The following is a 26,096-nucleotide window of genomic DNA, read 5'->3' on the forward strand; positions in this document are numbered from 1 at the left end:
GGCTGTGCTCGGACGCTGCCCGGTGTATCCGTGCCACCCCGCCCCGGGAGAAAGCAGAACGGTCCAGCACCCGGCGCAGCCTCCCCCGCCTGTGCTCGGGCATCCCGCCTGACTTCAGTGCCGTCCGCCTCCCACCCCCCTGGGCAGACAGAATGGGGCCTCGTGGCCATTCCTTTCTCCGTTTCCTCAAGCACTGAACAGTGTAATTCCCAACCAGCTGCATTGAGTCGTTTATTAGGTTTTACACCGGTCATTTTTAAAAACTTCAGTCCATTCGACTATGTAGAAATAAGTATGCAAAAAACAGAAAACCCCAAACATTTGAAACATTTCAAATTGGTAAATCAATTGAAATGGGTTGATTCCGTCAGTGGAATACTATGCTATGGCAGCGAGGTAATCCTTGACTTCAGTGGGGGTGAGCCTCCTAAAACCCGACTCATTGCAGATGCCAACTTCTATATTGTCTTCTGTCATCTGCCCTTCAAAACTTTCCTGTGGAATTAAAAAAAATAAAAAAATCAACGTGCAAGGCCTGTAATGAGGAAGGAAATTACTGGGCATCCCCATCCCCACCTCCCAAGCTCCATCGGGGTTAACTCACCTTTAGTGTTAAGATGGCAGTGTGGATGGCATCCTCCAGCTCCAGGTCCTCGTTGTATCTAAATTTAAGAAAATGAAAGACCTTAAACAGGGCTGGCCTTCTCAGGTCTTCATGAACATTCAAAAAAAGATCCTGCAATGAATTCTGGTAAGAAATGTTTCATTTTACAATTTGTAAATTTGCAAATTTTTGTCACCTCATTAGCAATGTCACAGTAATTTCTAGCCCATGTGATTCCAGCTTGAAAAACTAGCCCCGACAAATGAGTTACAAATAAAAAAATCTCGTAATGAACATTTTAATCTAAGCAATATATAAAACTATATGATAAAATAAGGAAATTTCAGGTTGAAAATAATTTACTTTAAAGTGAATGATCTTTGATTATAAAAATAAATACGGTCTTTCTGAATTGAAGATAAGAATAACTAAATGGAGTAGTCTGTATTATTTGTGCAAGTTCCAAAACTGACATCCATAGATTTCTCTGTAATGTAAGTAAATTAAACACACGTGTAATCCAAGGTTTAGGAGACAAATATGATGCTGGTGCAGTGGACAGAGCGCAGGGCCAGAAGTCAGGAAGACCCAAATTCAAATAGGGCCTCGGACACTTACTAGCTGTGTGACCCTGGCCAGGTCACTCCAGTGCCACCTGCCTTGTGGTAAATGGTAAAATGGAGGTAGCAACAGTCCCAATCTCCCAGGGAGGGGCTGTTGTGAGGATCCAATGAGCTGTAAAGTGCTATGCATGGTGCCTGGAATACAGTGGTGCCCAATAAATGCTCGTTCCCTTTCCTCTCTCACTGGAGGGTTACAGGTCCAATGGGGTGGAGCAGTGGGGGAGGGAGAAAGAGCATGGAGAAGATGGTGGGAATGCTTGGTTTCATCACAGTCCAAAACGTGAGGCTGGTTCTAGGCACAAGACTCCAAACAGTCAAAGCAACTCTGAAGAAGGGCAGCCTTTGCACAGGTGCCCCCAGGAGACAGAGCACACCCACCTTTTCTCAAGGAAAGTTTTCCCATTCACGTAATTCTTCCCCATTGCTGTAGCTTTCCAAGCAAAGTAAGCTCCCTGGTCAGAAAGGGGAGTAAAAAATACAACATTTTTACATAAAGAAAATTTAATTCTACACAAAGGAAGCCTTTGAAATACAATTCAGAGAACCTGAAGAGTGGGCAGAATGCCCACAATTACTGAAGACACTAGAAAGGTCATCACCCTTTTCTGTAACATAGAGAAGAGGGGGAAAAAGTAAGGATGATGGCCTAAAAGAGGATCAAGAGGCCACAAAGTGTAGCAGGCAGGGCACTGGCCTTGGAGCCAGGAAGGTCTGGGTTCAAATCCTGCCTCCAACACTTACTAGCCCTATGACTACTGGCCATATCATTTCACCTTATCTCTCTAGGCCTAGCCCCTTTAAGGTTTTATCAGGCCCAATTATACTCTAAGGGAACAGACAGATGGCAATTTCCTGAGAAATATGCCAAAGTAACGGATTAGTTTAAGACTCACAAGGGAAGGTTAAAATAATTAGAAGAACCTAGACCTAAAGAGAAAAAAAACACAAATCCACATCCACATAAAGAACTCCTGGTGACTTGACCTCCCCAGACCACTCAAGGATAGCTGTTTTTCATTTTAATTCCAGAGCAGAAGAGAAACACACATCCTTCCTCTAAGTAGAGAGGTGGGAAGCCACAGCAGCAAAGAGCTACCTGCATGCGATGACACAAATGATCATTTTATGGGTCAGATCTGCTTAAACGGAGGCACCCAGAGACCTAAGGGCTGGGTTTATGGGATCTGGAAGCTCTTCCTTGAGTCTTCTTCTTATTGGTCGTTCAGACCAATTCAGACCATTCAGACAAATTCAACTAGATTCTAAGCCCTGGAAGAGTATCGACTAGGACGCAGCAACAGGGGGCATCCCAAGGCCGCAAGACCAGCCCAGCCCACAGAGGTCACGTTCTTCCTTACAATGTTTCCTAAGGTGCTAAACCTCTTCAGGTTTGAAGACTGCCTGCTAAGGACCACTGTAGCCATCTGCAATTACATCTAAGTAGTGCAGAGGACCATGACACCGTGAAAGGAACAAATGAAAACATCATTTATAATAAATAAATCGGATGCTGAGCTTGACAAGGTGGCTTAGCTCACAACGACCTTGAGAGAGTGGTCAGACTAACAGTCTGGACGTAGCGCCTCAGAGAGGTCACAGAGGTCATTCATGTCCTCATCAGAAGGTCCTAGGAGCTCGGGTCTTTGAAAGACTTTCTGACACCAAACCTGAGCCACATGTTTGGATGCTTAATACCACCCCTTTGCTGCTCCCCCCACCCCCATCTTTAACATGATTATGGCCTGGCCATTAAACATGTACACACAACAGTCTGATACTCACAGATGGATCAGATTGAAATAAATAAGGTCGGCCCTCATTCCAACCACAAATGAGCAGCGATACTCCAAAGGGCCGTACACCACTACAGAAAGGAAAAGGGAAAATCGTTTGTCTGTTGTGGAGGAAATGATATCACTGGGTGAAATGACAACAAAAGTTACTCCCGTAAGCTTTCTAAAGACAAAGACACATGTCAGTCCAAGTGAGATCTTAGAAATAACACTGCTAATTTCATAAATGCTTCCCTTTAAAAATAAACACTAAATCAATGTTCTCTGCTGAACCAGACAGTACCACACCATCTGCTTTTCTCTCCTCCAAATAAATGGAATTTAAAATCTGGGGTCAGTAGGAATGTAGCAAAAATTCAGGGTCTTAAAAGGACAACTTCAGCTCAATGCCAATGAGCCAATGGCAGTCCTACACCATCAGGGGTAGGTGAAACAGTCCTTCTAGATAACATCTGGAATCATACTTGACTCAATGTTGGGTTTAAGATTCTACTGTGCTGTGCAAATAACCATGTGTTTTTGAGGAGCAACAGAAACTGTCCACAGATGATGCGCAGAGAACTCTGCTTCATTAGGAGCCCCAACCAGCCGAGTGTAACCCAGAATTAGCAAATAAATCTATGTTTTCCCTAAATGGCACATTTCTGACACTTCACTACAAGGTGATAAAGAAGTCCCAGTAAGGACCCTCTACAGTGGCTGCTGCCCTTAATTGAACAGAACATTTCCTTTCAACGAGTCTGCCTTCACCCGGGGCACTTACCCTGACTGGGTGTACTCCTGCATTACTGAAGCCACCCTCTGCACCAGCTGCGCCGTAGGGATGGGCTCATGGTACACCAGGTAGTACTGCTGTGCCAGTTTCCGAGCTCGGTGAACCAGCACTCTGACAAGCAGGAAGGGAAGAGAGTCAGCTTTGTATCCTAGGCAAGTCTCTTAGTCTAGAGAGGTGGCACAGAGGTGCTGGCCTGCTTTAGCAAATTTCCAAAGCCAGGACTTCCCTGGATGGTGACCTCACAGCTCTAGCTCCTACCCCTGTTGTAATGAGGATATTTTCAAGTGACCTGATATTGGGATCACTTAGGATCTCCTTTCTAGTCCTGCCAAATGTGGGCTTACAAGGATATAAAGTGCCCCGAGGCACCCCAAGGCCCTCCCCTCGTAACCCTGAGAAAGGAATCAGCATGGGTAAAGCAAGCACATCAGCTAGCTTTCCTTGAGCCAACCTTGCCCACATTTCACTACAAACAAAATTTCTACAATGCTTTCCTGTGAAAAGAGGTAATAAAAATGGTATAGCCTTCCCATGTTACATGTGTTCAGTCCCCACCACCACCACCCTGCCCATCCCCAGACCTGTAGTCCGGGCCCATGCCGCTGTAGACCAGGCCGATGTGCTTGGTGATTGGCTCCACCTTGTGGACACTCCTCTCATCATACAGGATCGATTTCTGCTTTTTCTCCGTGGCCAGCACCACACCGTTGGCGGCTGAAAGGAAACACTCCTCGATGCTCAGCTGTTCACAGCCCTTGCTCCATTTGTCACAAATGAACCCCTAACAGAATTTTCTAATTACTCAGGTCCCTTTCTCCCTTGGGTTACCATCTTTCCTTCTCACCTACATTTTGTCAACTCTTCTGCTGGGTTCCCACACTGAAAGTTACCATTTTTAGCTGAGGAACGAAATCATTTCCCATCACCACAGAAGTTTGCTGTCTTCACTGGAAATTCACACTATTAGTACTGGCATTCTGCCTTTTCATAAAAACTTGATACTCAATTAAAATGAAATTTCAAGCCAACTACAGTCATTAAAATGAAAGGCAAATGCTTAGTAAAATGCATTATTTCATTCACTACTATATGTTCAAGAAAAGAATGTAATCATCAAACTACCAATTCATAGGAAAAATCATTCCAGGGGGGCTCAGATGGGAAATGAAAAAACACCAAAGAGTAGAGTGCCTGGGACTGAATAAGTTAACACAGACTCAAATTCATATGAGGATCAACATAAGCAAAATATCATCTCCCCAGGAAGTATGTGCTCTAAATTTTAAACTACCTCTAATTATACCAATAAAAGGGGCACCCCATTAGTACCATCTGAAATGAAGCTTGAGTCAAAGGAAATTCCAATCATCTGGAATGGCCCAGCTCCATTACCTTTGATTCCAACGGAAGGGGCTCCTCCAGCTACAGCTGCCAAGGCATACTCAATCTGAACAAGCTTACCAGAAGGACTAGGAGGGAAAAAAAAGACACCAGGTACTCACATGAGCCATTAAGGTGGTTAATTCTATTGTGTGAAGTCCACAAGACAGCAAAAAATGATGTTTTACCATCATGTTCATGCTTAAAACAGATGAGTCCCTCAGAATGTTCATTACTATTATGAGATTATTAAAAAAAAAATCTGCAAAATGTCTGTAAGAAACTGATATAAGCCTCATAATTCTTATTAATTTAGCAATGGCCTGCTTTTTTCTACCTAAACACCTGACCAGAGTAAAACATCAGTCAGTGTGGGACCCGCTTCTCAAGGCCTGGTCATCAATAGGCAGGACTCTGCTATGATCCTTCACTGTGTTTGTCCATTCCTATCAGCCTCAGTGCCGTTCCCAAGTGACACCCCCACCTTTCTCAAACCCTGCCCTTTGGGGCACTTGGGCACATCTGAGCAACTGCAAACCTCTCCATAGCATTTCAACAACCTGACTATGAAATTCAAAAAAAGTTTTTTTAAATGTAAAAATTAAGTCACAACTTCTCTGGGGACCATGGTCTAGGAACACCAAGCCAGTGACAAATGTCTAATCTTTACAAAGTTACTACATGTGCCTAGGATATCATTTAATTACCAACACAACATGGTGATGTGCAAAGATGTATCACTAGCTGACCCTGCAATTACATTGTGAACAACTTCCTGTTTCAGTGGTGATGACTGGTATGGACCCTTACAAAGGAAGGTGATTGTTAGATCATCTCCCACCTGAAAGGTAACTTCATTTTTAGAAACCACTACAGCAACTAATCTAGTGATTTAAAAACAAAAATTATTTCTAAGGTTTATAAGGTGGAATTCACAGGTGCACTTTAACGAGTCTCTCCTCACCAACTTTAGCGAGGAAAATGATTGTATTGCTCTACTGAAGCCAGTAATGGAAAAGACCTTTACAAATCTTGTTTTCAGTCCAACAGCAATTACCTGCAACCCTCGATAGAAAATTTAACTACCAAAACACCCAGGAAAAGTCATTTGCCACAGAGAAGCTACTTTGTTTCTAGGTCCTAGTGATTTATAGTCAAATCCCACTACAAGAGGAGGCTGACAAGATCTCCATGGAATTTATCACAATGTAGTGTTATCCTCTATGCAACAATTATCCTGGAGGGCCTCATAGAGTAGATGCTCCCGGCAAATGTCCACTATTCACTAAACCTCAAAGCAAAGCTCATACACCTCCTCCATGATGCCTTTCTGGATCTCTCCCGGGAATTACCCTCTCTCCCCCCCAAAAAAAAACCCAAATTGTAAGCACCTTGAATTTATAGAGCTTCCCTTGTTTTCTCTGCATCATCAGTGCCTTGCACAGAGTAGATGCGTGATCAACGTTAGGATACATTCCTAAAGACGGCAGTGAAAACTAGTCAAGTAGATCTAACATTCGTCTGTCCAAGTATATTTGTACAAAGCTGTTTTGCTGTTGCTCCTTACCAGGAGCTAGTTCAGCTTGGGGGCTGTGTAAATAACAGAGCTGGTCAGGAGCCCCTGACCCCAGCACCTATCACCAAGGTGACCCTGAGCATCCAGCCATTTTTACTTTACTGTGCTTGGTTTTTCACCTATAAAAACAGGAAGAATTATTGTTGGGTTATAGTATCAAGTGAGATAGTGTCGCTCTAACCTCTAACCTGTTCTCTCTCCCAGAGATACTGGGACCTCGCAGCTGCCTCTAACAAACAGGCCCTTCTCCCAATCCTTTAAAAAACAGAAAAACAAAACCAACCAGACTCAATCCTCCCACCCCCTCAAGTTATCTTCCCATAACTTTCCTCCCTTTCTCAGATAAACCAGGGGAAAAAAAAACCACCATGTGCCCAGTGGAGTCTACTTCCTCTCTCTGGAATCCCATAGTATTTCCCAGGTCCTCTCTGGATTTCTGGTAGCTGCCTTCCATTGTTTCTGCTGCTCTCCCTCCAATTTCTCTTTCTCACTCTCCTTTGTTGGAGCTATCATCCCCCTTCTGCCTTTTAACTGTGAACATAACCCATCAGCAACCATCGGATCAATCATCACCCCGACATAGAAGACTTCCAGATCTACAGCCACACTTGAGCCTCTCTCCTAAGCTCCACTTCCCTTTACCAAATGACTATTGGGTATTTAAAACTCAATGGCCTATAGTCATCTCAAACTCAACATGTCCAAAACAAAATTCATTATCTTTTCCTCCAAACCCACCCCTCTTCTGAACATCCCTGTTACAGTCTAGGTTTTCAAGACAGTATCTCCTGGTTCTCTTTCTACCTGATTCCTTTGTCTCTTCTGCCGGATCCCATCCTCCAACCATGGGTATCCTTAGGGGTTCTATCCTGTGTCTTCTCTTCACCCGTTGTGCTACTTCATCTGGTGATTTCATCAGCTTCCGTGGATTTAATTACTATCTATCTCTATGTTGATGATTCTCAAATCTGCCTTTTCTGCCCCAAACTCTCTGCTGATCTCCAATCCTGTATCTTCAACTGCCTTTCAGACATCTTGAACTGCATGTCCAGTAGTTTAAGGAAACTAAATGTCCCAAACTGAACTCATTAGCTTTCCCTCTAAACCCTTCCCACCTCCTAATTCCTCTATTACTGTTGAGGGCACCACTATCTTCCATCACCATCTTTCCAGCCCCCCAAGCTTGAAACCTCCTCATCCTTACTCACCCTACAAATACAATCAGGTGCCAAATTCTGTCTAGCTGCCACAACCTGCTCAGACAGCCGCCATTCTATCTCCGGGCCTCCTCACCTCTCGCCTGGACTGCAGCCACAGCCTTCATTAGAAGGCTGTCTCTCTGAATCACATAATTCGAGAGTTGGAAGGGATCACAAAGGTCACCTGGTCTAACACACAACAACCCAGGCCAGGTTATAAAGGTATCTCCAATACACTTTATAACAATCCGTGATCCCCACTCTAATCCATTCTCTACAGAGTGGCTGAAAGGATTCTCCTAACATACACATCTAATCATGTCACTTTCCTAGTCAATCAAACCCACTGGCTACTTATCACTTAGAGCAGTTATTCTCCAAGTGGACCCCTGGAGGTCCCTGATTTAAAACTATCTTCATAATAATTCTAAGATGCTATTTGCGTACTAAAATACTCCTTCCTTTTCCAACTATCTATCTGGGTGAAGCTGGATTTCCTTCATATACTTCAATTAAAATAACATCGAAACTGATTAAATACAAAAGCAAATATAAGAAGCATTCCATCTTCTATTAAGCTAGACGTTGAGATTTGCCAAAATATGTAAAACAATGCCACTCCTCTGATTTTTTTTGGGGGGAAGGGGTTTGGAAAATATCATAATTTTTAAATTGTTGTTCAATCATGTCCAATTCTTACCAACCCCATTTGGGATTTTCTTGGTAGAGATATTGGAGTGGTTTGCCATTTCCTTCTCCAGATCACTTTACAGATGAGGAAACTGAGACAAACAGGGGTAAATGACTTGCCCAGGGTCATACAGCTAGTGTCTGAGGCTGGATTTGAACTCATGAAGAAGAGTCTTACTGACTTCAGACCCAGCACTCTATCCACTGGGCCACCTGGTTTATTATGACCTAATAATAACTTAATTTTTTTATCATTTTTAATTTCTAATATGGCAAATACCTATTATTAGATATTGTAAATATCCCTGTATGTAATTCACATAATAACCCAGTCCCAGCCTTTTCCTTCCTATATATTACTCTTCTATGGTTCAGCCCAGTTGGCCTTTGTGGTGTTTCTGACATATCCCATTCCATTTTTCCATCTCTGTGCTATTACTCCATGCCCGGAGTACACTCCCTCCTCATCTGTGTTTCTTGGAATCCCAACTTGATTTCAAAGCACACAAACACAACATGAGGCTCTTCCTTGTCCTCCCAGGTGCCTCACCTTAAAAAAAAAAATTACCCTGTATTTACTTTCTTTCTATTTTGAAATATACTTAGGCAGGACCATGTTGTCTCCACACCTGGAGGATAGAGTCTATTATTTCCTTTCTGGACTGGTGCCCCCAGAGTCTAGCACAGTGACTGGCACATAGTAGTGAGAACTTAATACATGATAACACATCATGAAAAAGCTGCATAAATGGAAAATCTCTGAAACATTTGGTGGCATTATGCCTCATTTTATCCAAAAAGATGTTCTTACAAAGTTAGGTGACCCAGAAAAAGAACTGATGGAGTCTGAATGTAGATTGAAGCACACTATTTTCACTTTTTTTTTCCCCATGTTTTTTTCCCCCTTTTATTCTGTTTCTTCTTTCACAACATGACTAATGTGGTATACAACATGTAAAAAAAGAATGCTGAAAATTGTCTTCACATGTAATTGGAAAAAATAAAATACTATTAATAGAAAATAGAAAAAACTTGGGTGAAAAGTCAATTTTTATAACTCACATTAAATGTATTTTTTCTGTACATGTTTAATTATTACCTAATATTCTAAAAATGGAGCCAAAGGATGTGAACCCTAATGCACTTCCTACCTACGTGACTTTTAGCAAATATTTCTCCTGTGTGGGTTTCAGTCAACAAACACTTAAGTGTTTACTACGTGTCAGGCGCTATGCTCTGTGCTGTTTCTTCACCTAAAAGGGAAGGGCAGGACTGGGTCAAGGGCTCTTAAACATTTTTGTCTCATGGACCCCTTGGGCAGTCTGGTGAAAGTCACAGACTCCTTAGAGCAACGCTTTTACAAACAAAAAAAATATATGACAGGATTGCAAAGAAGCCCAATTTTATGGAAACAAAAATAAATGCAATCTTTCCCACCAGCCAAGTTTAGAACCCCACGAGTCCAGGTTAATAATACTAACAGCTTACACTCATGGAGCATCCTAAGTTTGCAAAAGCCCTTTGGTGGAACGGTGGACACGCTCAGGGCGTGGAGTCAGCAAGTCCTGAGTTCAAATGCAGCTCCAGGCACTCACTAGCTACGTGACCCTTAACCCCGCCTGCCTCAGTTTCCTCATCGGTTAAATGTAACAATGGCACACTCAGGCCTGTGGCGAGGCTCGAGGAGAGTATTCGTACAGCGCCCGGCAGAGTGTCCAGCAGGCGGTGGGCACTGCCCGAGTTCTCCCAGGACGTGGTCCAGGCTCCTTCGGCCCCCGTCCCCCAACCTCCCACCCGCACACAGGATGCTTCGCACGGGAGAGGGTCGCTAACACCGGCCCTGGGGGCCCCTGCTTCCGCACCGTCAGTGCTAGGACAAGGAAAATGAGGCCCAGGCAGAATTCGCACCCGGCTCCCGAGGGGGCGCGGGCGGCCCTGGAAGGGAAAGTGAAAGCGCTGCCCGCGACATCTCCCGGGCCGGTACCTGGGCCGCCTGCGACCGTGGCTCCGACCCCCTTCCCGGTCCCTGCCCCGGCCCCCGGCCCGAACCGCCTCCGGCCCCGGCGGCCTCGGGACCCAGGCCTGACCGGGCTCACGGTGACTCGGCACGGCTGCCCCCGCGCTGGCCCCGGTCCACGTCCTGGATCCAGCCCCCGCCCCAGGTCCGGATCCCGAGGCGGCCCCGCGTTCCTGGCCCCCGGCCGCCTCCGGCCCTGACCCGCCTGGTCAGCTCGGCCGCCCCTACCTGAAGGTGGTCAGCGAAAAGCTGTAGCCACGCTCCGCCATCTTTCCCCGCTGCAGCCGGACCGAGGCGCTGCGCCTGCGCACGACACCCCGGTCCGGCCCCGCTTCCGCCCGCGCGCCGGCTCCTCATTGGTCGTCTTCGTCGCGGTCGTGAGGCATGCCGGGACTTGCAGTCCGCGAGGAGGGTGGGCGGGCTGAAAGAGGCCTCGCCTTCCCAAGTGCCCGCGCGCAGGCTCTCCGGCAGGAAGCCAGGCCTCCGCCGCCGTCCAGCGCGCTCGCTCTTCCCCTCCTTTCTCGCGGGGGCCATGGCCCTGGCCTTGGCGTGCCTGCGGGTGACGCTTCCTTCTTGGCCGGCGGCTGCCACGCGCCTGCTACAGAACTGCTGGGCCCGGGTGGAGAAGGCGTTTCCCTCGGACCTCTCTGTCGGCTTCCTTGGCCCTTCTTGGGGTAGGTCCTGGTGGGGAAACGCCGGGGAGGCGGGCTCGGGAACGCGCCCGTCTCACGGGGCGGGGACGCGCACATGAGCGAGGGCGCGCGACGCAGAATCGCGTGGGACGCTACGCACGCGCAGAAGCTGAAGGCGGTGCGGGAAGGGGGAGGGGAAAACCACGGGGGCGCTCGCGGGGCATGCGTATTTTCTTCGTTCCTCGCCCGACCTTCTTCCCAGCCCCCTTTGCGGCGTAGTGTCCGGAGCGGGCCGGGAGCCCCAGCGGGCCGCCGACCCCAGGTCCCTAACTACCGCCCTCGGGGAAGTGCTTTGATAGAGGAGCACACTGAGGCCCCCTGCGCAGGATCATCCTATTTAAATGAGGCCCCGCCTCCTTACCGGTTTCTTCCCCTTTCTTGACCTTTGAACCATAGAAGGTCATTGGCCTCAGTCTTCCCTCCCCGCCTTCCTCCGGCTGGCAGGACCCGGAGCAGGAGGACAAGACCCCCTGGGGAGAAAAAAGACGACGCCACCCCCAACATTTCTCAGAAGATGCGGCTTCCGACCTTGGCTGTGGGGAGAGCTCTGGAGCGCCCGCACTAAAAACTGCCTTTGCCTCCGGGGCGCCCAAGGCCGGAAGCAAGGGGCCGCCTGGGTTTTACCCTTGTTGGGAGCCTGAGGAGCGGGCCCGCCCAGGAACCCCCATCCCCCTGCGGGTCTCCGCCGTCCCCGGGCCGGGGCATCTGCGCGCCTCCTTTATCGGTCCCAGGATCCCGTGGTGCGGGACAGGCTGCGGGAACCTGGGGGTGTTGTGTCGAGAAAAGCCAGCGAGACCCCATGTAAATTTTGATGTGGATTTATTCAAGCCTGCGGCTCAAATGGAACAGGGGTAGGGGCAGGTGGAGATGGGAACACAAGCAGTGGGACCAGCTGGGGCAGGATGGAGGGTAGGCTGGGGGGGGGGGGGGCAGCGGCTCTTTAAAGGGCTTTCGCTGGCTTTCTTGTGACCTCTGCCCGTCCTTTTACCGAGAGGTCAGAAGAGCGGCCCCCACGCACCCCGCCCACCACCCCCGGGCCTCATGCCCTCCGCAGGGCTGCTCTCAGCCCCCGGCCTTGCCTTTCTTTCCCTGGTTTTCTCCTGCCCGGCCAAGGGTCAGCCGCAGAGATGCAATCTCCATCTTCCTCTCGGTGATTGCCGGGTCTCCCTGTTACTTTAAGCTCCCTGCACCCCCTGCCCGGCATAAAGGCCATTGGCGAGAGAGGCGGGCCTGGGGACGGGAGGACCCCCAGACGCCTGCTAGCGTGTGACCCCGGGCGAGGCACTCAGCCCGTCTGACCCCTGAGAGCCCCCGCCTCACGAGGAGCACCTCGTCCGCCACCCGGCAGCCCCTTCCTCCCGATCCCCCTCCTCAGAGGGTCTCTTCCTTACTGCCCCTGTGTTGTTGTTCGAGCAATCCGGCCAGCAGCTGCTGGGGGGGCGAAAGCCCAACTCGAGGCCAGCAGCAAGGAGAAGGCTGCCAAAGCCCGGGAAGGCCGGGTGAAGGGGTTGGCGAGGTTGCTTTAATTGGGCACACAAACACCATTCACCTAGTTCAGGGGGAGAGGCCAGCGCCCCGAGCTTCGGAGCAAATACAAACGTGGACAGAGAGACCCAATACAGATTCGTAGTTACCAGCAGCTAGGTTCGGCCGGGAGCTCAGAACAAGGGCTGGCCCAGGGTCACGTGCGCCACCACTGCTGTGGGTCAGAGCTCCGAGAAGGAGAAAGCCAACCCCTGGTTTTATGTCTTTTTCAGGCTCAGGGGTGAGTCACGTGTGCGACTCACCCACGTGACCTAGAATGGTCACAAAGAGGCGACTTAAACCCATGTGGTCTAAAAGCCTCTGCTGTCCCAGACACGCCGTTCAAACTCACGTGTAAACTAGGCCCTCCCCTGAGGCAGGAGCACCAAGGACACCCAGTCTAATCGAGGAAACAAAGGCCAGACTCTTGAAGGGCACTTGGTTAAACTGAGTGCCAAGAGCCCATTTTGTTTGCCAACACAGTTGTGTGCCTCAGGCGGGGCAGGGGCTGCTTTGTGTCCTGGTGCCTGCCTCGGTTTCCCTATCTGTCAAGTGAGAGTTGGAGAGGCTCTGAACTCCCCTCCAGTTCTGGACCCTGTGATTGCCTCCAGTGGCGTCCTGCGCTCTAATAACGCACTCAGTGATGTCATCCCACCAAGAGGCCATTAAAACATGATTTCTTTGGAACTCGATGCCCTGTAACATCTCATCTCGCTGTGTTTTCGGAGCCAGTTAGCAGAGGTAGACACTATCCCCAATTTCATCAGTATTGCCCAGCCAGGAAATTCACCCCAAATGGACAGAGTATCATGGGTGTGGCCTCTCCCAGCCTGGGCCTCTGGTCCACCTGCTCATACTTGGGTGGGCCTCTGATCTCATTGATGTGCCACCTTCCGCAGACCACTCGGTGCCACGTCATTGCAGACCCATCCTGTGCCCCTCTGGCACAGAGGCCTTCCTCTCCTGGCCCAGCCTGTACCCATGAATCTCCTGTCATGTGTCATTGTGATTCTTCCCAGACCTTGGTGCTGAATGAGGGTTTGCAGGCTGGTAGCGTTGCTTGAGATGGGCCAAGCGATTTGCAAAGTGGCTCCTGCCTCAGTTCTTCTCTTCACCTCTTCTTGGCCCAGCTGGGTCCGTTGGTGGAGTTTACTTTAACAGAAGAGACTTGCCTGCCTTTTGGGATTTAGCTTTTCTTCCAATGCAAACCTGACAGCAGATTCCATCCCATTTCCAGCTAGAACTTTGCTCAGGGGGCAAATGTCAGCAGAGTCATCTTGTATTCTGAAGGGTAATGGCGTGTCTACATGAATCAGCATCATTGAGCTGGAGACAGACACTGACGGGTTGTCAGTGAATGAACCCTGTGTTGTGCTCTTCCTCTGTTGGATTTTTTAGGACCAGCATTAGCGGTGCAGGGTCCCGCTGTCCTGCAGCCGATGCCAGATGCCAGCAGTGGGGCAGAGACTCCCAGCTTTTTAGATAGCGTCGTTTGGATGGCGGCCCCCAAGAACAGACGTACGATTGAAGTTAACCGATGTAGGAGAAGAAACCCCCGGAAGTTAATTAAAGTAAAGGTAAAAAAATGACTTTAGGTTTATGTTTTGTCCTGTTCCCTAAGACTGTAGCCTGTGAATGTGGGATGCCTGAATCAATTCCCACAAAGAGGATAGATGAGCTCAGCAGTTCTGGTAGATAATGCTTTCATCTGAGGATATAAAATATTTAGGATTGGCTGTGAATTCTCTAAATTTGTTTTGAAAACCCTCCATAATGCTTTGCCAGCATGAAAGACAAAATAAATAGTGCCCACAAATGCCTGAGTCCCAGAGCTGGGAGGGTGGCTGTCTAGCCTGACCCCATCTTCTGGGTGGCAGAGGTCATTCTGCCCCTGCTTAAAGCCCTTCATGGAGGGAGGGCAGGCCAGTCCTCCCCCCGCAGCCCCTCCTGCTTTAGGGTGGGGCTGCTTGTAGGAAATGGGCCTTTCCAGGAATCTAAATCTGTCTCATGCTGACTTGCAGCCATTTCTCAGGGTGTTGCCATCTTGGGCCAAGGAGAACAAGTGTGAGTCCATTTTCCCTGGGATGTCCTTTCAGATACTTGCAGATGGGTCTCCTGGCCCCCACTCCCCTCCAGCTCATTGACGTTTGTCCTCACTTTCGGCTCCTGGACCTGAATTCTAGGTGTGGTTGCAGCCCCACAGTAGGATTATCACCTCCCTGTCCCTGGAAATGGGGACTTACAAACCTCTGGCCACATGCACTCACAATTAAGGGATTGGGCTCAGTAACTTCTAGGGTTCTTTCCTGCTCCAGATCTGCCTCTGTTAGTGCACCTTGTCCCTGGAAGCACTTCTGCTGCTAAATAGAACATGACCTGAGCATAGAACTGACAACCTAATGTCAGGAAATGCTGACATTTGTCAGTAAGTTCTCAAGGTGCTAAGACCTCTGTTCATGTTTATGAACAAGCCCCTCCTCCTCCTGAGGCCCTGGGAGGCCTACCTCAGCTCCAGGCCCGGCTTCCTTCAGGTCTCAGCCATGGTCCCGCCTTCTGCAAGAAGGCCTTCCTGGCCCTCCTGGGCCTTCCTTCTGCTGCCTCCCCCAGCTGGTGGCCTGTACCTTGTATGCAGAGTCATTTGCATGTCCTTTCCCCCAGGAGACAAGGAGCTCCCCGAGGGCAGAGTCTGGCTTCTCCTTCCTTTGTACCTCCAGCCTGGCACATCAGAGTGCCCTTAACGCAAGCTAGCTTACTAATGAATGCCCTGTTTAGTTAGCAAGGGAGCAGTGTGAGGCCGTGCATTTCTCCCCCGGTTGGTGCTCAGAAATAGTGCCATCTGCTGCCCAATCGTGGTATGAGTAAGTGAATTCTTGGAGGTGTTCCAATGTGCTCTGTTTAGATTTTGACAGGCTGTCTATGCTTCTGGCCTCCACAGCACTCTCCCTGAGCTTGTAAGTGCTATCAAATGCCATTTTCTTAAAGTTCAGTTTTTTAATCATTTCTTTTGGGTTTGTTTGGGTTTCTTTTTTTTTTAGAATAATATAGATGTGTGTCCTGAATGCGGCCATCTGAAACAAAAGCACGTCCTTTGCGGTTATTGCTACAAGAAAGTTCGAGAGGAGACTGCGCAAATCAGGAGGCAGATAGGGAAGCAGGAAGGGGGGCCTTTTAAGGCCCCCACTGTTGAGACTGTGGTGTTATACCAAGGAGAAGTTCCCTTGGCCGAAGATCAAGGCAAGAGAATCATCGAGCGAGACAGGAAGCGACCATCCTGGTTCATCAGGGATTGATGCTGCAGGTGTGTTCAAAGAGGATCATTCCACATTAAAATATGACTCTGGGAACGTGGGCTGTGTTGTTTCTTTTTCCTTCTTTTTACATGGGATTCCAGGGAAACAGCTGTCAAGAGGCAGTGTGGCCCAGAGGATAGGGCACTGGGCTGGAAGTCAGAGAAACTTCACCTGTGTTGTGCCCTTCTGGTGTTGGATTTTCTTGGACCAGCATTAGTGGTGCAGGGTCCTGCTGTCCTGGGTCCTGCTATCCTGTAGCTGATGCCAGATGCCAGTAGTGGGGTAGAGACTCCCAGCTTTTTAGATAGCATTGTTTGGATGGTGGCCCCCAAGAACAGACGTACGATGGGTTCAGACTCCACCTCAGGTGACTCAAGAAAGTCACCCTGCTTCTGCACCTCGGTTTTGTCATCTGTACATTGGGCTCAGTAACTTCTAGGGTTCTTTCCTGCTCCAGATCTGCCTCTGTTAGTGCACCTTGACCCTGGAATCACTTCTGCTGCTAAATAGAACATGACCCAAGCACAGAACTGACAACCTAATGTCAGGAAATGCTGACATTTGAAAGTGTCCACTATATTTGAGGGGAAATGTTTATTTTGCTAACTATAACTTAGATGGTCTTAAAATTAATGTGAAATGGGGCGGTTCAGATTTTGTTAAGGATACTTGGAGCTTCAGTTACTTTTACACAGTAAACTCCTACTCTCCCACAAGTAGATGATGAGATCGACCCTGCAGACGTGGATCAGGTTTGCTGCACAGTCTTGACTTCTTGATCAGGGTGCAGTATGTCACCTCCCAGTTCAGGTTCTAGAGCAGAAAAAGGAGGACCTCAGCCTCTGAAACTGGAAAACTATCCCAGGACAGTCACCTGGGATTTCACCTCTTCAGTCCTTGCTGAAAAATTATCCGTGAGGGCTGCAGCTCCTAAGTTTGGAGAAGTAACATCTGCCAGATAGGATAATATCTGTCTGGCTTCTGAGCTGGGAGCCTAGGCCATCGCCCTCAGTTTATACACAAGCAAATGGGTTTGGAGTTTTTAAGGAATTTAGTGAGGTCACTAAGTAGTGCCAGGCAGAATTTGAACCCAGGTCTTTGGACTCATGCACTCTTCCCACCACCCTGCTCTCCCGCTGCCTGCTAGAAGATGGGGAATGCTATGGAAGGGGTTCGTTTAGATTTCAGCTTTTGATGAAGTATCTGATAAATTCTTTGAAGAATGTGTTGAAGTGTGGCACTGATGACAGTGCAGTTGGGTGGATTTCCGTAATGGGGACACACAGTAGTTGGCACGTCGTTACATGGTGCTTGAAAGGTTTGCCAAGTGCTTTCCTGTGTCTCATCCAGGGCAGGCTCATTCCATGCAGGGTTCGAGACGTACACCATTGTCCTCTGCCCTCCTCAGATGGGTGCAAAGGGGCGTTTTTAAAAGGCCTTCCCAGCTCAGGGTCTGTGAATCCAGAGCTGTGTTTCTGATTAGAAAAGATCAAAGGGGGGTAAGGAAACCCAGGACTTTGTGGCATCTTAGTGTTTTCCTTCCCCAGGACCACAGACATTGCAGGCACTTTAAAAAGGTTGTGATTGAATGCTATGCCCCCGAGGATCCCCACTGGTTAACAGATCATGTGGTTTGCCAGGCACTATGCAGCATGCAGATTGAAAATTGTTCTCACTTTCAAGGAGTTTCCAGCTAAGGGCAATAAGCTAATGGTTTCTTTCTTTAATGTACGTAGCAAAAAAAGACGAATCCTCTTCAGACAAGTTCTGTGACCTAGTTTTTCCTCTGAGCTCTTAGTCTCATATCCACTTGCCTCCTGATCGCCTGGATGTTACACCTATGCCTCCTACTAAACATGTCCAAAACTCAGATTCCTTCCCACCTTCCTCATGGTGGGCCTTCCTCACAACTTTCCAATTTCTGCTGGTGCCCTCACTGGTCAGGAAGTCTACCTCAGGCACTTTCGCTGCTCACATCCTATCAGTTAATTCTACCTCCATGGGTCTCTGATTCACCCCCCTCTTTTCTGGACTATTAACTTCCCAGTTGGTTCCCATCTCCCTGTTCTTCAATACATCCCTCACTTGCTCTTCCCAATGTACTGAGCAATGTGACTCCCCTACAGAAAGAAAAAAAGAAAGGAAGAAAAGAAAGAAAGATAGATCTTCCATGGTTTCCTTTACCCTCTGAGTTAAAAGAAAAACTCCATAGCCTATCATTTAAGGCCCTCCAAAGAGAGGTTCTTTATCGCTGTCCTTCGGGCACATTGATCCATTACCTGTTCAACATTCTAGCCATACTGGACTGTGAGCCATTCCCTGAGCTTGGCAGATACCACCTCAGATGTCCCCACATTCGTACAAGGTCATTGTTCATGCCCACTGTGGGTTCCTGCTTCATTGCCTCAGTCAAAATCCTCTTCTTCATTGGGGCTCAACTCAAGTGCTCACTTGCTCCCTTTCCCTCCAAAAGAGGTATTCCTTGAGGAGTTATCTGGATCCCCTTTTACCCAGGTCAGACTCTATCTTGTATTATTACTTGTCCCCTCCTAGTAGAAGGGGAGCTCCCTGAAGGCGATTTCACCAGCCCATCACACTACTTTGGATACAGGATCAGAAAATCAGAGACTTGAGTAGGGTGGAACCTGCATAGCCCAGAGCCTGCCTAGCATGTAGAAAGCACCAGTCAGGCCCAACCATTATACAGAAGAAACAGGCTTAACAAGGAGAACCCACTCAGCCAGGGGCGCACAGATCCTAAGTGGCAGATCCTGGATGTGGACCAGGTGTTTGTTGAACTGAACTGGAGCTAAGGAAAACATTGAATTTTAACAAACATTTTTGGAAGTCTTTGTTGATGCTTTTGTTTGGCAAGCCCATCGATGGGGCTGGCAGCTTTGTTCATGGGTTTTAAAACAGATTCCTTCCAAATTTAAGGTGTCTTCATGAAGCTTCCAAATGTAACGCTTCACCTGGCTCATGGTTTCCCAGATGCCAGCTCCTTGATTGCATTGGAAAGAAATGGGGCAATGCATTTCCAGTGTATAAAAAGAGATTAAAAGCAAAGACCTACACAAAATACCCATTTCATACCTACAGTCTTCACATTAAATTTGATTTTCATTCTCTCCTGGGATCTTTCTATGCCAAACAGCAAGTTTCTTTGATAATGAGACCCAGAAAGTGAAATAAAATTACTATCCAAAAATAAACAGTCAGAAATGGCTTGGTTCACTCTAGCATACTCATTTTTGCCTGAATGACATGGAGCCGAACCGTTTATGTATTAACCAAACATTGGGAAATGAGGAGCTAGCCAGGGTCTAGGGTATAATTCTGAGGTCCTAGCATCAATGCCTACTATATGCTGCTGGTTTCCAGAGAATGGAAGCAAAAGAGGTACCTGAAAGAAACAATAGGGAACCATTAAATTGAAAAGAACAGATCCAATTTCTCAAGGAGAGAAGCTCAAGAGGAAGAAGAGAAGACTGGCTACTCCTTAGCTTTGAAGACCACAGCGTCCAGCACAGAGGAGGCATTGCTTTGTGGATTAATTGAGTGCTCAATGGCGGCTCTCGAGGTGCTCTGTGGGGCTGGTCACAAACTACTGACAATTGCAGTCATCATCATCATTGTCATCATCATCTTTTGGCATGTGGTAATTGCAGGTGAGGATGCAAAACTAAGCATTTAACAATGCCCTACTCCGTCATGAATGTGTGGTTAAATGTTTTACCCTATTCTGACATTAAGTATTTTTATAAGACACTATTTTTAAGGGTTGTAAGTGCAAGATCATATAAGAGTTGGCCACATTACCAAATTGGGATTGCCTTGAAGAAGGAGCAACCAGAGTTTATACGCATTTTGTTCTTACGGCTTGTCATAACTGGGTCAATTGGAGTCCCAACTATCTAAGGAGAAGAATGTCTTCCAAAATCAAATTATCTTTATTCGAAGTGCTTGAGATAATTCCCTCTCTGTAATGGGTCCATGAGATTTTCATCTTTTGACTGAAAGAATATAGATGAAAGAATGTTAAGTTTGAATAGCAAAGTTAACTCAAAGGAGATAGATTGTTGACGGCAGCCCAAGATAGCATACCACTTAAAAAAAAAAGATTTTTTCATAGTATTTTATTTTTTCTAATTACATGTAAAGACAAATTTTAACATTCATTTAAAAATTGGAGTTCCAAATTTTCTCCATCCCTCTTTCACCTCCTCCTGCTAAGACAGTAAGCAATTTAATGTGGGTTATATACATGCAAGCATGTCAAACGTACTTACATATTAGTCATGTTGTGAAAGGAGAAACAGACTGAAAGAAAAAAAACACAAAAAACAAAGTGAAAACTGCATGCTTAGCTCTACATTCAGTCTCCATCAAGTCTTTCTCTGGATATGAATAGCATTTTTCATGAGACCTTCGATGTTGTCTTGGATCCTTGTGTTGCTGGGAATAGCGAGTCATTCACAGTTGATCATTGTACAAGGTTGCTGTTACTATGCACATTGTTCTCCTGGTTCTACCTTACAACTTTTGATAAAATAATAGTTTTCCTCTCCTTTTTTTTTTTCTTTTCTTTGCTTGTCTTCTGCTCTCTCTTCCTTCCTTTTTTTTATTCCAGCCAAACTTCCTCCTTCATTTCTTCCTTCTCTTTCCTTCTTTCTCTCCCTCCATTTCTCCTTTTTTTTTTGTCAGATCCAGATTTTACTTTTTAAAAAATATTTTCCAATTATAGGCAATCATTTTTAACATTCTTTTAAAAAAAATTGAGTTCCAAATTCTCTCCCTCCTTCCTCTCTCCCCTCATTGAAAAGGAAAGCAATTTGATATAGGCTGTACATGTGCAATCATGTCTAATGAAGTTTTTGGCCACTACAAATCTCAAATACCATCTGCTAAGTCGTGGAAGAGATGCAGTCTTGATGGGGAAGGGGAAGAAGAAGTGAACAAGCATTTATTAAGCACCTGCTATGTGCCAGACACTGTGTGAAGCACTCTACAAATATTATCTGATCCTCACAACGCCAGGATCACACAACTAGTAAGTGTCTGAGGCTGCCTTACTGAGGAAATCATGAATCCTTGAAGAATCCAAATATCTCTTGGTCATTCTGGCTTAGGATCGGATAGACTGGCTTAGACTTCAGCCTGAATTAATTCCAAATTAAAGGAATAACATCGCACTTTGGCCCGGCCACAAAGGTGAGTTCACAGCTGGCCACCACAGTACAACTAATGACTACAACTTAGCTGGGATCCTCAGTGTGACGGCTATTAGTGGTCATTGATATTGGCAGTGATTCGTGATTCATTTCTATTAGCTACTGTGTAACAGAGAGACACCTACCCCCAATGCCATCCATCACCCGGAGTGATTGCAGGGATGCAAAGAGGAAACAGCCGCAGTGGCCATCAGCCATGAGCCGAAGCCCGTTGGAAGGATGGAATTCATTTAAATAAGGAATGTCGATATAACATCTAGGCCATCTTTTGCATACAAAGATATCTCGTGAACTGTTGCTAGCCTCCTTTTCCCAGTTGAGTGAAAGGATTTGAATCCTCTGGCCACGGCATCTCCAGTCATTCTTCCTCCCAACAAAGGCCCACATTTGTAGGCTGGGCCTCTGAAGCATAACTAACTGACCCCTGGGGACATTCAGCTTTCCATCCTGATCTCATTAATACTGGATTGGTGCCAGCTGAGCCAAGCTGATGCGTCAAACAGGGAAACATCTGCTACTATCAATCAACCAATAGAACTATGTGCCAGACAGTGGGGCTGCAGACACAAAAGTGAGGCCGCCCCTGCCCTCCAGAGCTTACAGTCTATTTGGGGGATACAAGGCAACAAAGTAAAGAATGCAACCATGTCTTCAAGGACTGGAAACAGAAAGAACCTCCCAATGCTGATGCACATGAGGGCAGCAGGTGTGTGCTTCAGAAAGGTTCTTCTAGCCCACAAATAGAAGTCACTCTACAGGCACCAGCTTGGAGAATCACCAGGAAGGAAGGGATGAAAATCAATACTTGTTAGTATAATGATTGTCTTCAGGAGTTCATTGGTGGCAGATGAGATCAATAGGCTGTTTGATCCTGACGGTAATCCAGCAATGTGTGCTCAAACCCATAGGTTTTTTCTTGTGAGTAATGAAGGCTGGTTATGGGATATTCTTTATGTTGAAAAGGAGCCCTTAGGGCTGGAAGTTTGTTCTTGCGATCTCAGATTTGCCCCAGTCAAGTGTAGAAACAAACCTGCAGAGACAGATCAAAACAGAAAATCTTGCAAGGCCTTGGGCAGGCATTCTCTCTAGATGTATCTTATGTTCAGACTTACTCTAACTGTTCCCTCACTGAGGTGCCCCAAGTCTTATGGCATTACCTTTCTGATACCCAATGTAGGGTTCCCCTTGATGAATAGCACTTTACGCTTCAGGTGCTTCTTTTGGCTTCCCCTTCTCTTCCCCCTGGAAAAATTTGATGACTTAGGACCTTCCCTTGGCTTCAACCCAGATTGTCTTTGGCCATCTGAAAACCCAGGAGAGTCAAAAAGACAACGAGCTCAGGGAGGGGGCTGGAGAGGAGGCCCCTGAAGTCTGTTTCAAGGTACTGGGAGCTACAGAAGAGAAGCCTGAGGGAAAATAAAATAGGTGTCTTCTACTGCTTGAAGAGCTGCTGTATGGAAGAGAGAGTATGTTTTTTCTGCTTGACCCCAGAGGGAAGAATTAGGAGGAATTGGCAGAAATTATAGAGGCAGATTTGGCTTGGTCTAAGGAATATGTTGAGTCCAAAGAAGGGAATGGGCTGCCTTGAGTGGTGAGAGTTCCCTGTGAGCAGAGATGGTCATACAGAGGCTGGATTACCATTTGTCTGATATGGGCTAGCGGGTTGTTCACATATAGGTTGAGATCAATGCCTCAGTAACTCCTTGGTAAAAAGTTAGGCTTAGTCTACAATGACTTTATCTTTACCAAATGCTTGGGCTTGAATTTTGTTTTTCCTCCCTCTCCTGCCAGACTGCTGACTTGCCTTCCAGCTGGGCCTAAGCATCATAGAATTTAGTTTGCAGATCCTCTAATTCAGACCTCTAATTTTACAAATAAAGAAAGATCTAAGAAAGGTTAAATGACTTACCAGAGGTTACTCCACAAGTAGCCGGAGGACCCAACATTAAATTCCATGTTTCCTCATTTCCAGCCCTGTGCTTTCTTTTTTACCTCACTAGAGTGCATTTCAGGTAACTCCCAAAGTCTAAGCATCTCTACTTGGCCTAGCCCTGGTGCTTTTTAACTGACCTGAGAACCACCAGGGGGTGCATTGGTCTGCAAACAGCCTGAGTCAATGATTGGTCTATTTCATTTTCTGTTGATCCTCATCCAAAAGCCCTTCCATTGGCCAAGAATGCAGCCCTCTCATCATTGACAATGAATGAAGCTGTCTGTGTCTTTCATGTTCATCCAGTCATTCAACCAATAACCATTTGTTAAAACATTTACCACGTGCAAAGCACCATGCTGGGCCCTGGGAGAGATACAAAGATAGTAGGAACAGCAGCTTTCAGAGTTGGAGAGACCTCGGAGATTGTCAACTCCATCCTTCCTTTGAGTAGGTATCCCCTCTGTAATAGCAGTGGCAGAGAGTCATCCAGGCTCATCTCCAAGACAAGGATAAGGACCTCCATTTTGCCTGAGGCAACCCCCCTACACACACACACACACACACACACACTCACACTCACTCACTCACTCACTTGGAAATAGATGTGACTGTTAGAAAGTTTTTTCCTTATGAAATGAAGATTTTGATTCCTGTGTAAAAAAGGGCAAATGAGAACGTGAGAGAGAAGGTGGCTGCAAGTTCTACCAGCTCCCTCATTCTATGGATGGAAAAAAGAAGCCCAGAGAGGGGAAGGAACTTAGGAAAAGTCACCCAGCAAGCAGGTAGCAGAGTCAGGCAGAAGGTCCTCTGATTTCTAGGTCAGAGTTCTTCTCTATGTCACATGCCACATAGATTTAGGAAAGTGAGTTAGAAGCTTGAACCAGTTCAGTTTTCTGGAAGGTCCTTGATCGAATTCTTGTCCAGGGCCAGCAGAGAAGGTGAGCTAAGCACTTGACTGAAACAGCAACATTCAGTGTGATGCATCAAAATTCAACTTCGTTTGTGCTTTCGAGATTCTTTTCATCATCTCTGCTCCTGTCTCCTGCATATTGGCCTCCAGAGTCTCATGGGAGCCCCAGTGACTCACAGCCACTTGCTAGATGTGGTCACCCTGCAGCAAGAGCCTTTGTCTCTGGGTCTTCTCGGCATTTCCCATCCTTCTCATCCTCATGAGTAGAACTGTGCTGTTTTCCTTCCATTCTCTTCTTCATGCTCCCAGCTTTCCAAACAACACAAATAGTTCATCCATCAGCTCCAGATGACTATTAAAACATTATGTTCTGAAGTTTTGTGCTTGTATGCACCTACAGGAAGGCCCAGAAGCCTAGCCAAAATGAAAACAAAATGAAAAACTCTTGGATTAAAAGGTTTGAGGTAGTCCCACTTTTGTAGAACCATCCTGTGCATATGTACACACACACACACACACACACACACACACACTCACACACACACACACACACACACACACACACACACGCGCGCATATTGTCCAGGTCCCTTCTTTAATTATGAGGCAGAGAATTGGACTCCATAATTCACATGTAAGTGAGAATGAATGAGTCTCTAGAAGCCATTCCAGAAAGCACCTTTGGCTCTCCTGGAAACTTCCCCAGACTCCAAGGACAAGGTGCTTCACTACTTGGGACTCTGGGGATGACAGAATTCCTGGCTGCTCCTGGCCACATTTATGGCAGTGCTGAAAGGGCTTTTTGATGCTGCAGAATGGTCATTCTCCCTCCCTGTGCTTCAATGGCAGCTTGAGCAGGCTGACTCCGAGGGCAGGGGCTACCAGAATGGCTGCAGGAGCAGTGGGGGAGTGCTGGAGGCAAGGAAAGAGACAGTTTGAGAAAGAGAGGCAGACCCCATAAAAAGAGACCCATGAACAGAGAGAAGAGGAAAGAGAAAGACAGAAGAAGAGGGGAAGGAGGAGGAGAAGGAGAGCAGGGGACATAGAGGGAGAGAGAGAATAAGCAAGAAGACTAAGAGGGGAGACAGAGACAGTGAAAAGAGGGTAAGGGGCCCAGAAAGCAGATCCTTCTTGGCGTTTGATAGGACTATGCTCAGTGGAGATGGAGTGTAAGCTAATTAGCTTCCTAGCAAAAATTGTTTATGTTTGAAGGAGAATTAAATATTAGCAACCCTCCTCCCACCCCCAATGATTGGAAGAAGAGGAGGAGGAAGGAGGAGGAGTCCGAGTCTTTATTAGAACAGCCAAACATGGAAACATTAAGAAGCATTATGTTTTTAAATGATATTGAACAAGTTTTCAAACACAAAATAAAACCCAAACACCTTGATATTTATTTTGCCAGTTCCTGTTAGTGATCATGATTGATTTTGATCTTGGACATATCCTCAGGGTTAGAACACTTCTTCCTAATGCCCTGAATCCTTCTCTGGGAATCTTTCCATTTCTCAGATGGTTCTGTGCCTCATAACAGATTTCACGCAAAGGTCCTCAGCTATTGGTGGCACCTGTCTGTCTCTCTGACAAGTGATCCTGCTCACCTTGCTAGGCTGTCAGAGGATGATGGGGGATGGAGGGTGATGGGAGTCCAGACAGGATAGATTGTTGAGCAGCCCTGGGCTTGCCATAGAAACTGCTGAAGTCTGGAGGCTGAGGCTCATGTGCTGGCTCCGAGGCTTTCTGCCTGAAGGGCTGATCACCTGAGTTCTCTAGCCTGCAGTTTTCACATTGGTAAAATGAGGGGATTGGACCAGGTGACTGCTGCAGTCTCTTGTTCGACTAAATTTGTGATCCTTTTT

At 46.9% G+C, this 26,096-nt stretch overlaps 2 protein-coding genes across 3 annotated transcripts; one reads left to right on the forward strand and one right to left on the reverse strand.

Annotated features, from left to right (window-relative positions):
- Positions 1-206: 206 nt before the first annotated feature.
- On the reverse strand, positions 207-10,998 carry PSMA2 (proteasome 20S subunit alpha 2). Its single transcript, XM_036739356.1, has 8 exons — positions 10,886-10,998; positions 5,188-5,264; positions 4,377-4,509; positions 3,784-3,906; positions 3,010-3,091; positions 1,606-1,679; positions 605-662; positions 207-495 (listed from the first exon to the last, which is right to left on the reverse strand). The coding sequence occupies exons 1-8, from the start codon at positions 10,924-10,926 to the stop codon at positions 379-381; spliced, it is 705 nt and encodes a 234-aa protein (XP_036595251.1). The 5' UTR covers positions 10,927-10,998; the 3' UTR covers positions 207-378.
- Positions 10,999-11,117: 119 nt separating this feature from the next.
- MRPL32 (mitochondrial ribosomal protein L32) lies at positions 11,118-16,222 on the forward strand. 2 transcript variants are annotated; one of them, XM_036739707.1, is made up of 3 exons: positions 11,118-11,331; positions 14,272-14,450; positions 15,909-16,222. In XM_036739707.1, exons 1-3 carry the CDS (start codon positions 11,190-11,192, stop codon positions 16,161-16,163), a joined length of 576 nt encoding a protein of 191 aa, XP_036595602.1. In that variant the 5' UTR covers positions 11,118-11,189; the 3' UTR covers positions 16,164-16,222. The 2 variants fall into 2 exon arrangements, with proteins under 2 accessions (XP_036595602.1, XP_036595603.1); XM_036739708.1 differs by lacking the exon at positions 11,118-11,331 and adding an exon at positions 11,577-12,200.
- The last annotated feature ends 9,874 nt before the right edge of the window (positions 16,223-26,096 follow it).

The sequence above is a fragment of the Trichosurus vulpecula genome, chromosome 9, assembly GCF_011100635.1.
Source record: "Trichosurus vulpecula isolate mTriVul1 chromosome 9, mTriVul1.pri, whole genome shotgun sequence".
Lineage (NCBI taxonomy): Eukaryota > Metazoa > Chordata > Mammalia > Diprotodontia > Phalangeridae > Trichosurus > Trichosurus vulpecula.

Bases quoted from the DNA above. Each gene is read 5' to 3' on its own strand.
- PSMA2 (XM_036739356.1), bottom strand. From the start codon at position 10,926: ATGGCGGAGCGTGGCTACAGCTTTTCGCTGACCACCTTCAG. The intron at 3,907-4,376 runs GTCTGGGGATGG...CCTGCTTGTCAG, and splicing joins GGCATGGGCCCGGACTACAG to AGTGCTGGTTCACCGAGCTC. The intron at 496-604 runs GTGAGTTAACCC...TTAATTCCACAG, and splicing joins CTGCCATCTTAACACTAAAG to GAAAGTTTTGAAGGGCAGAT.
- MRPL32 (XM_036739707.1), top strand. From the start codon at position 11,190: ATGGCCCTGGCCTTGGCGTGCCTGCGGGTGACGCTTCCTTCTTGGCCG. The intron at 11,332-14,271 runs GTAGGTCCTGGT...TGGATTTTTTAG, and splicing joins CTTCCTTGGCCCTTCTTGGG to GACCAGCATTAGCGGTGCAG. The intron at 14,451-15,908 runs GTAAAAAAATGA...TTTTTTTTTTAG, and splicing joins GGAAGTTAATTAAAGTAAAG to AATAATATAGATGTGTGTCC.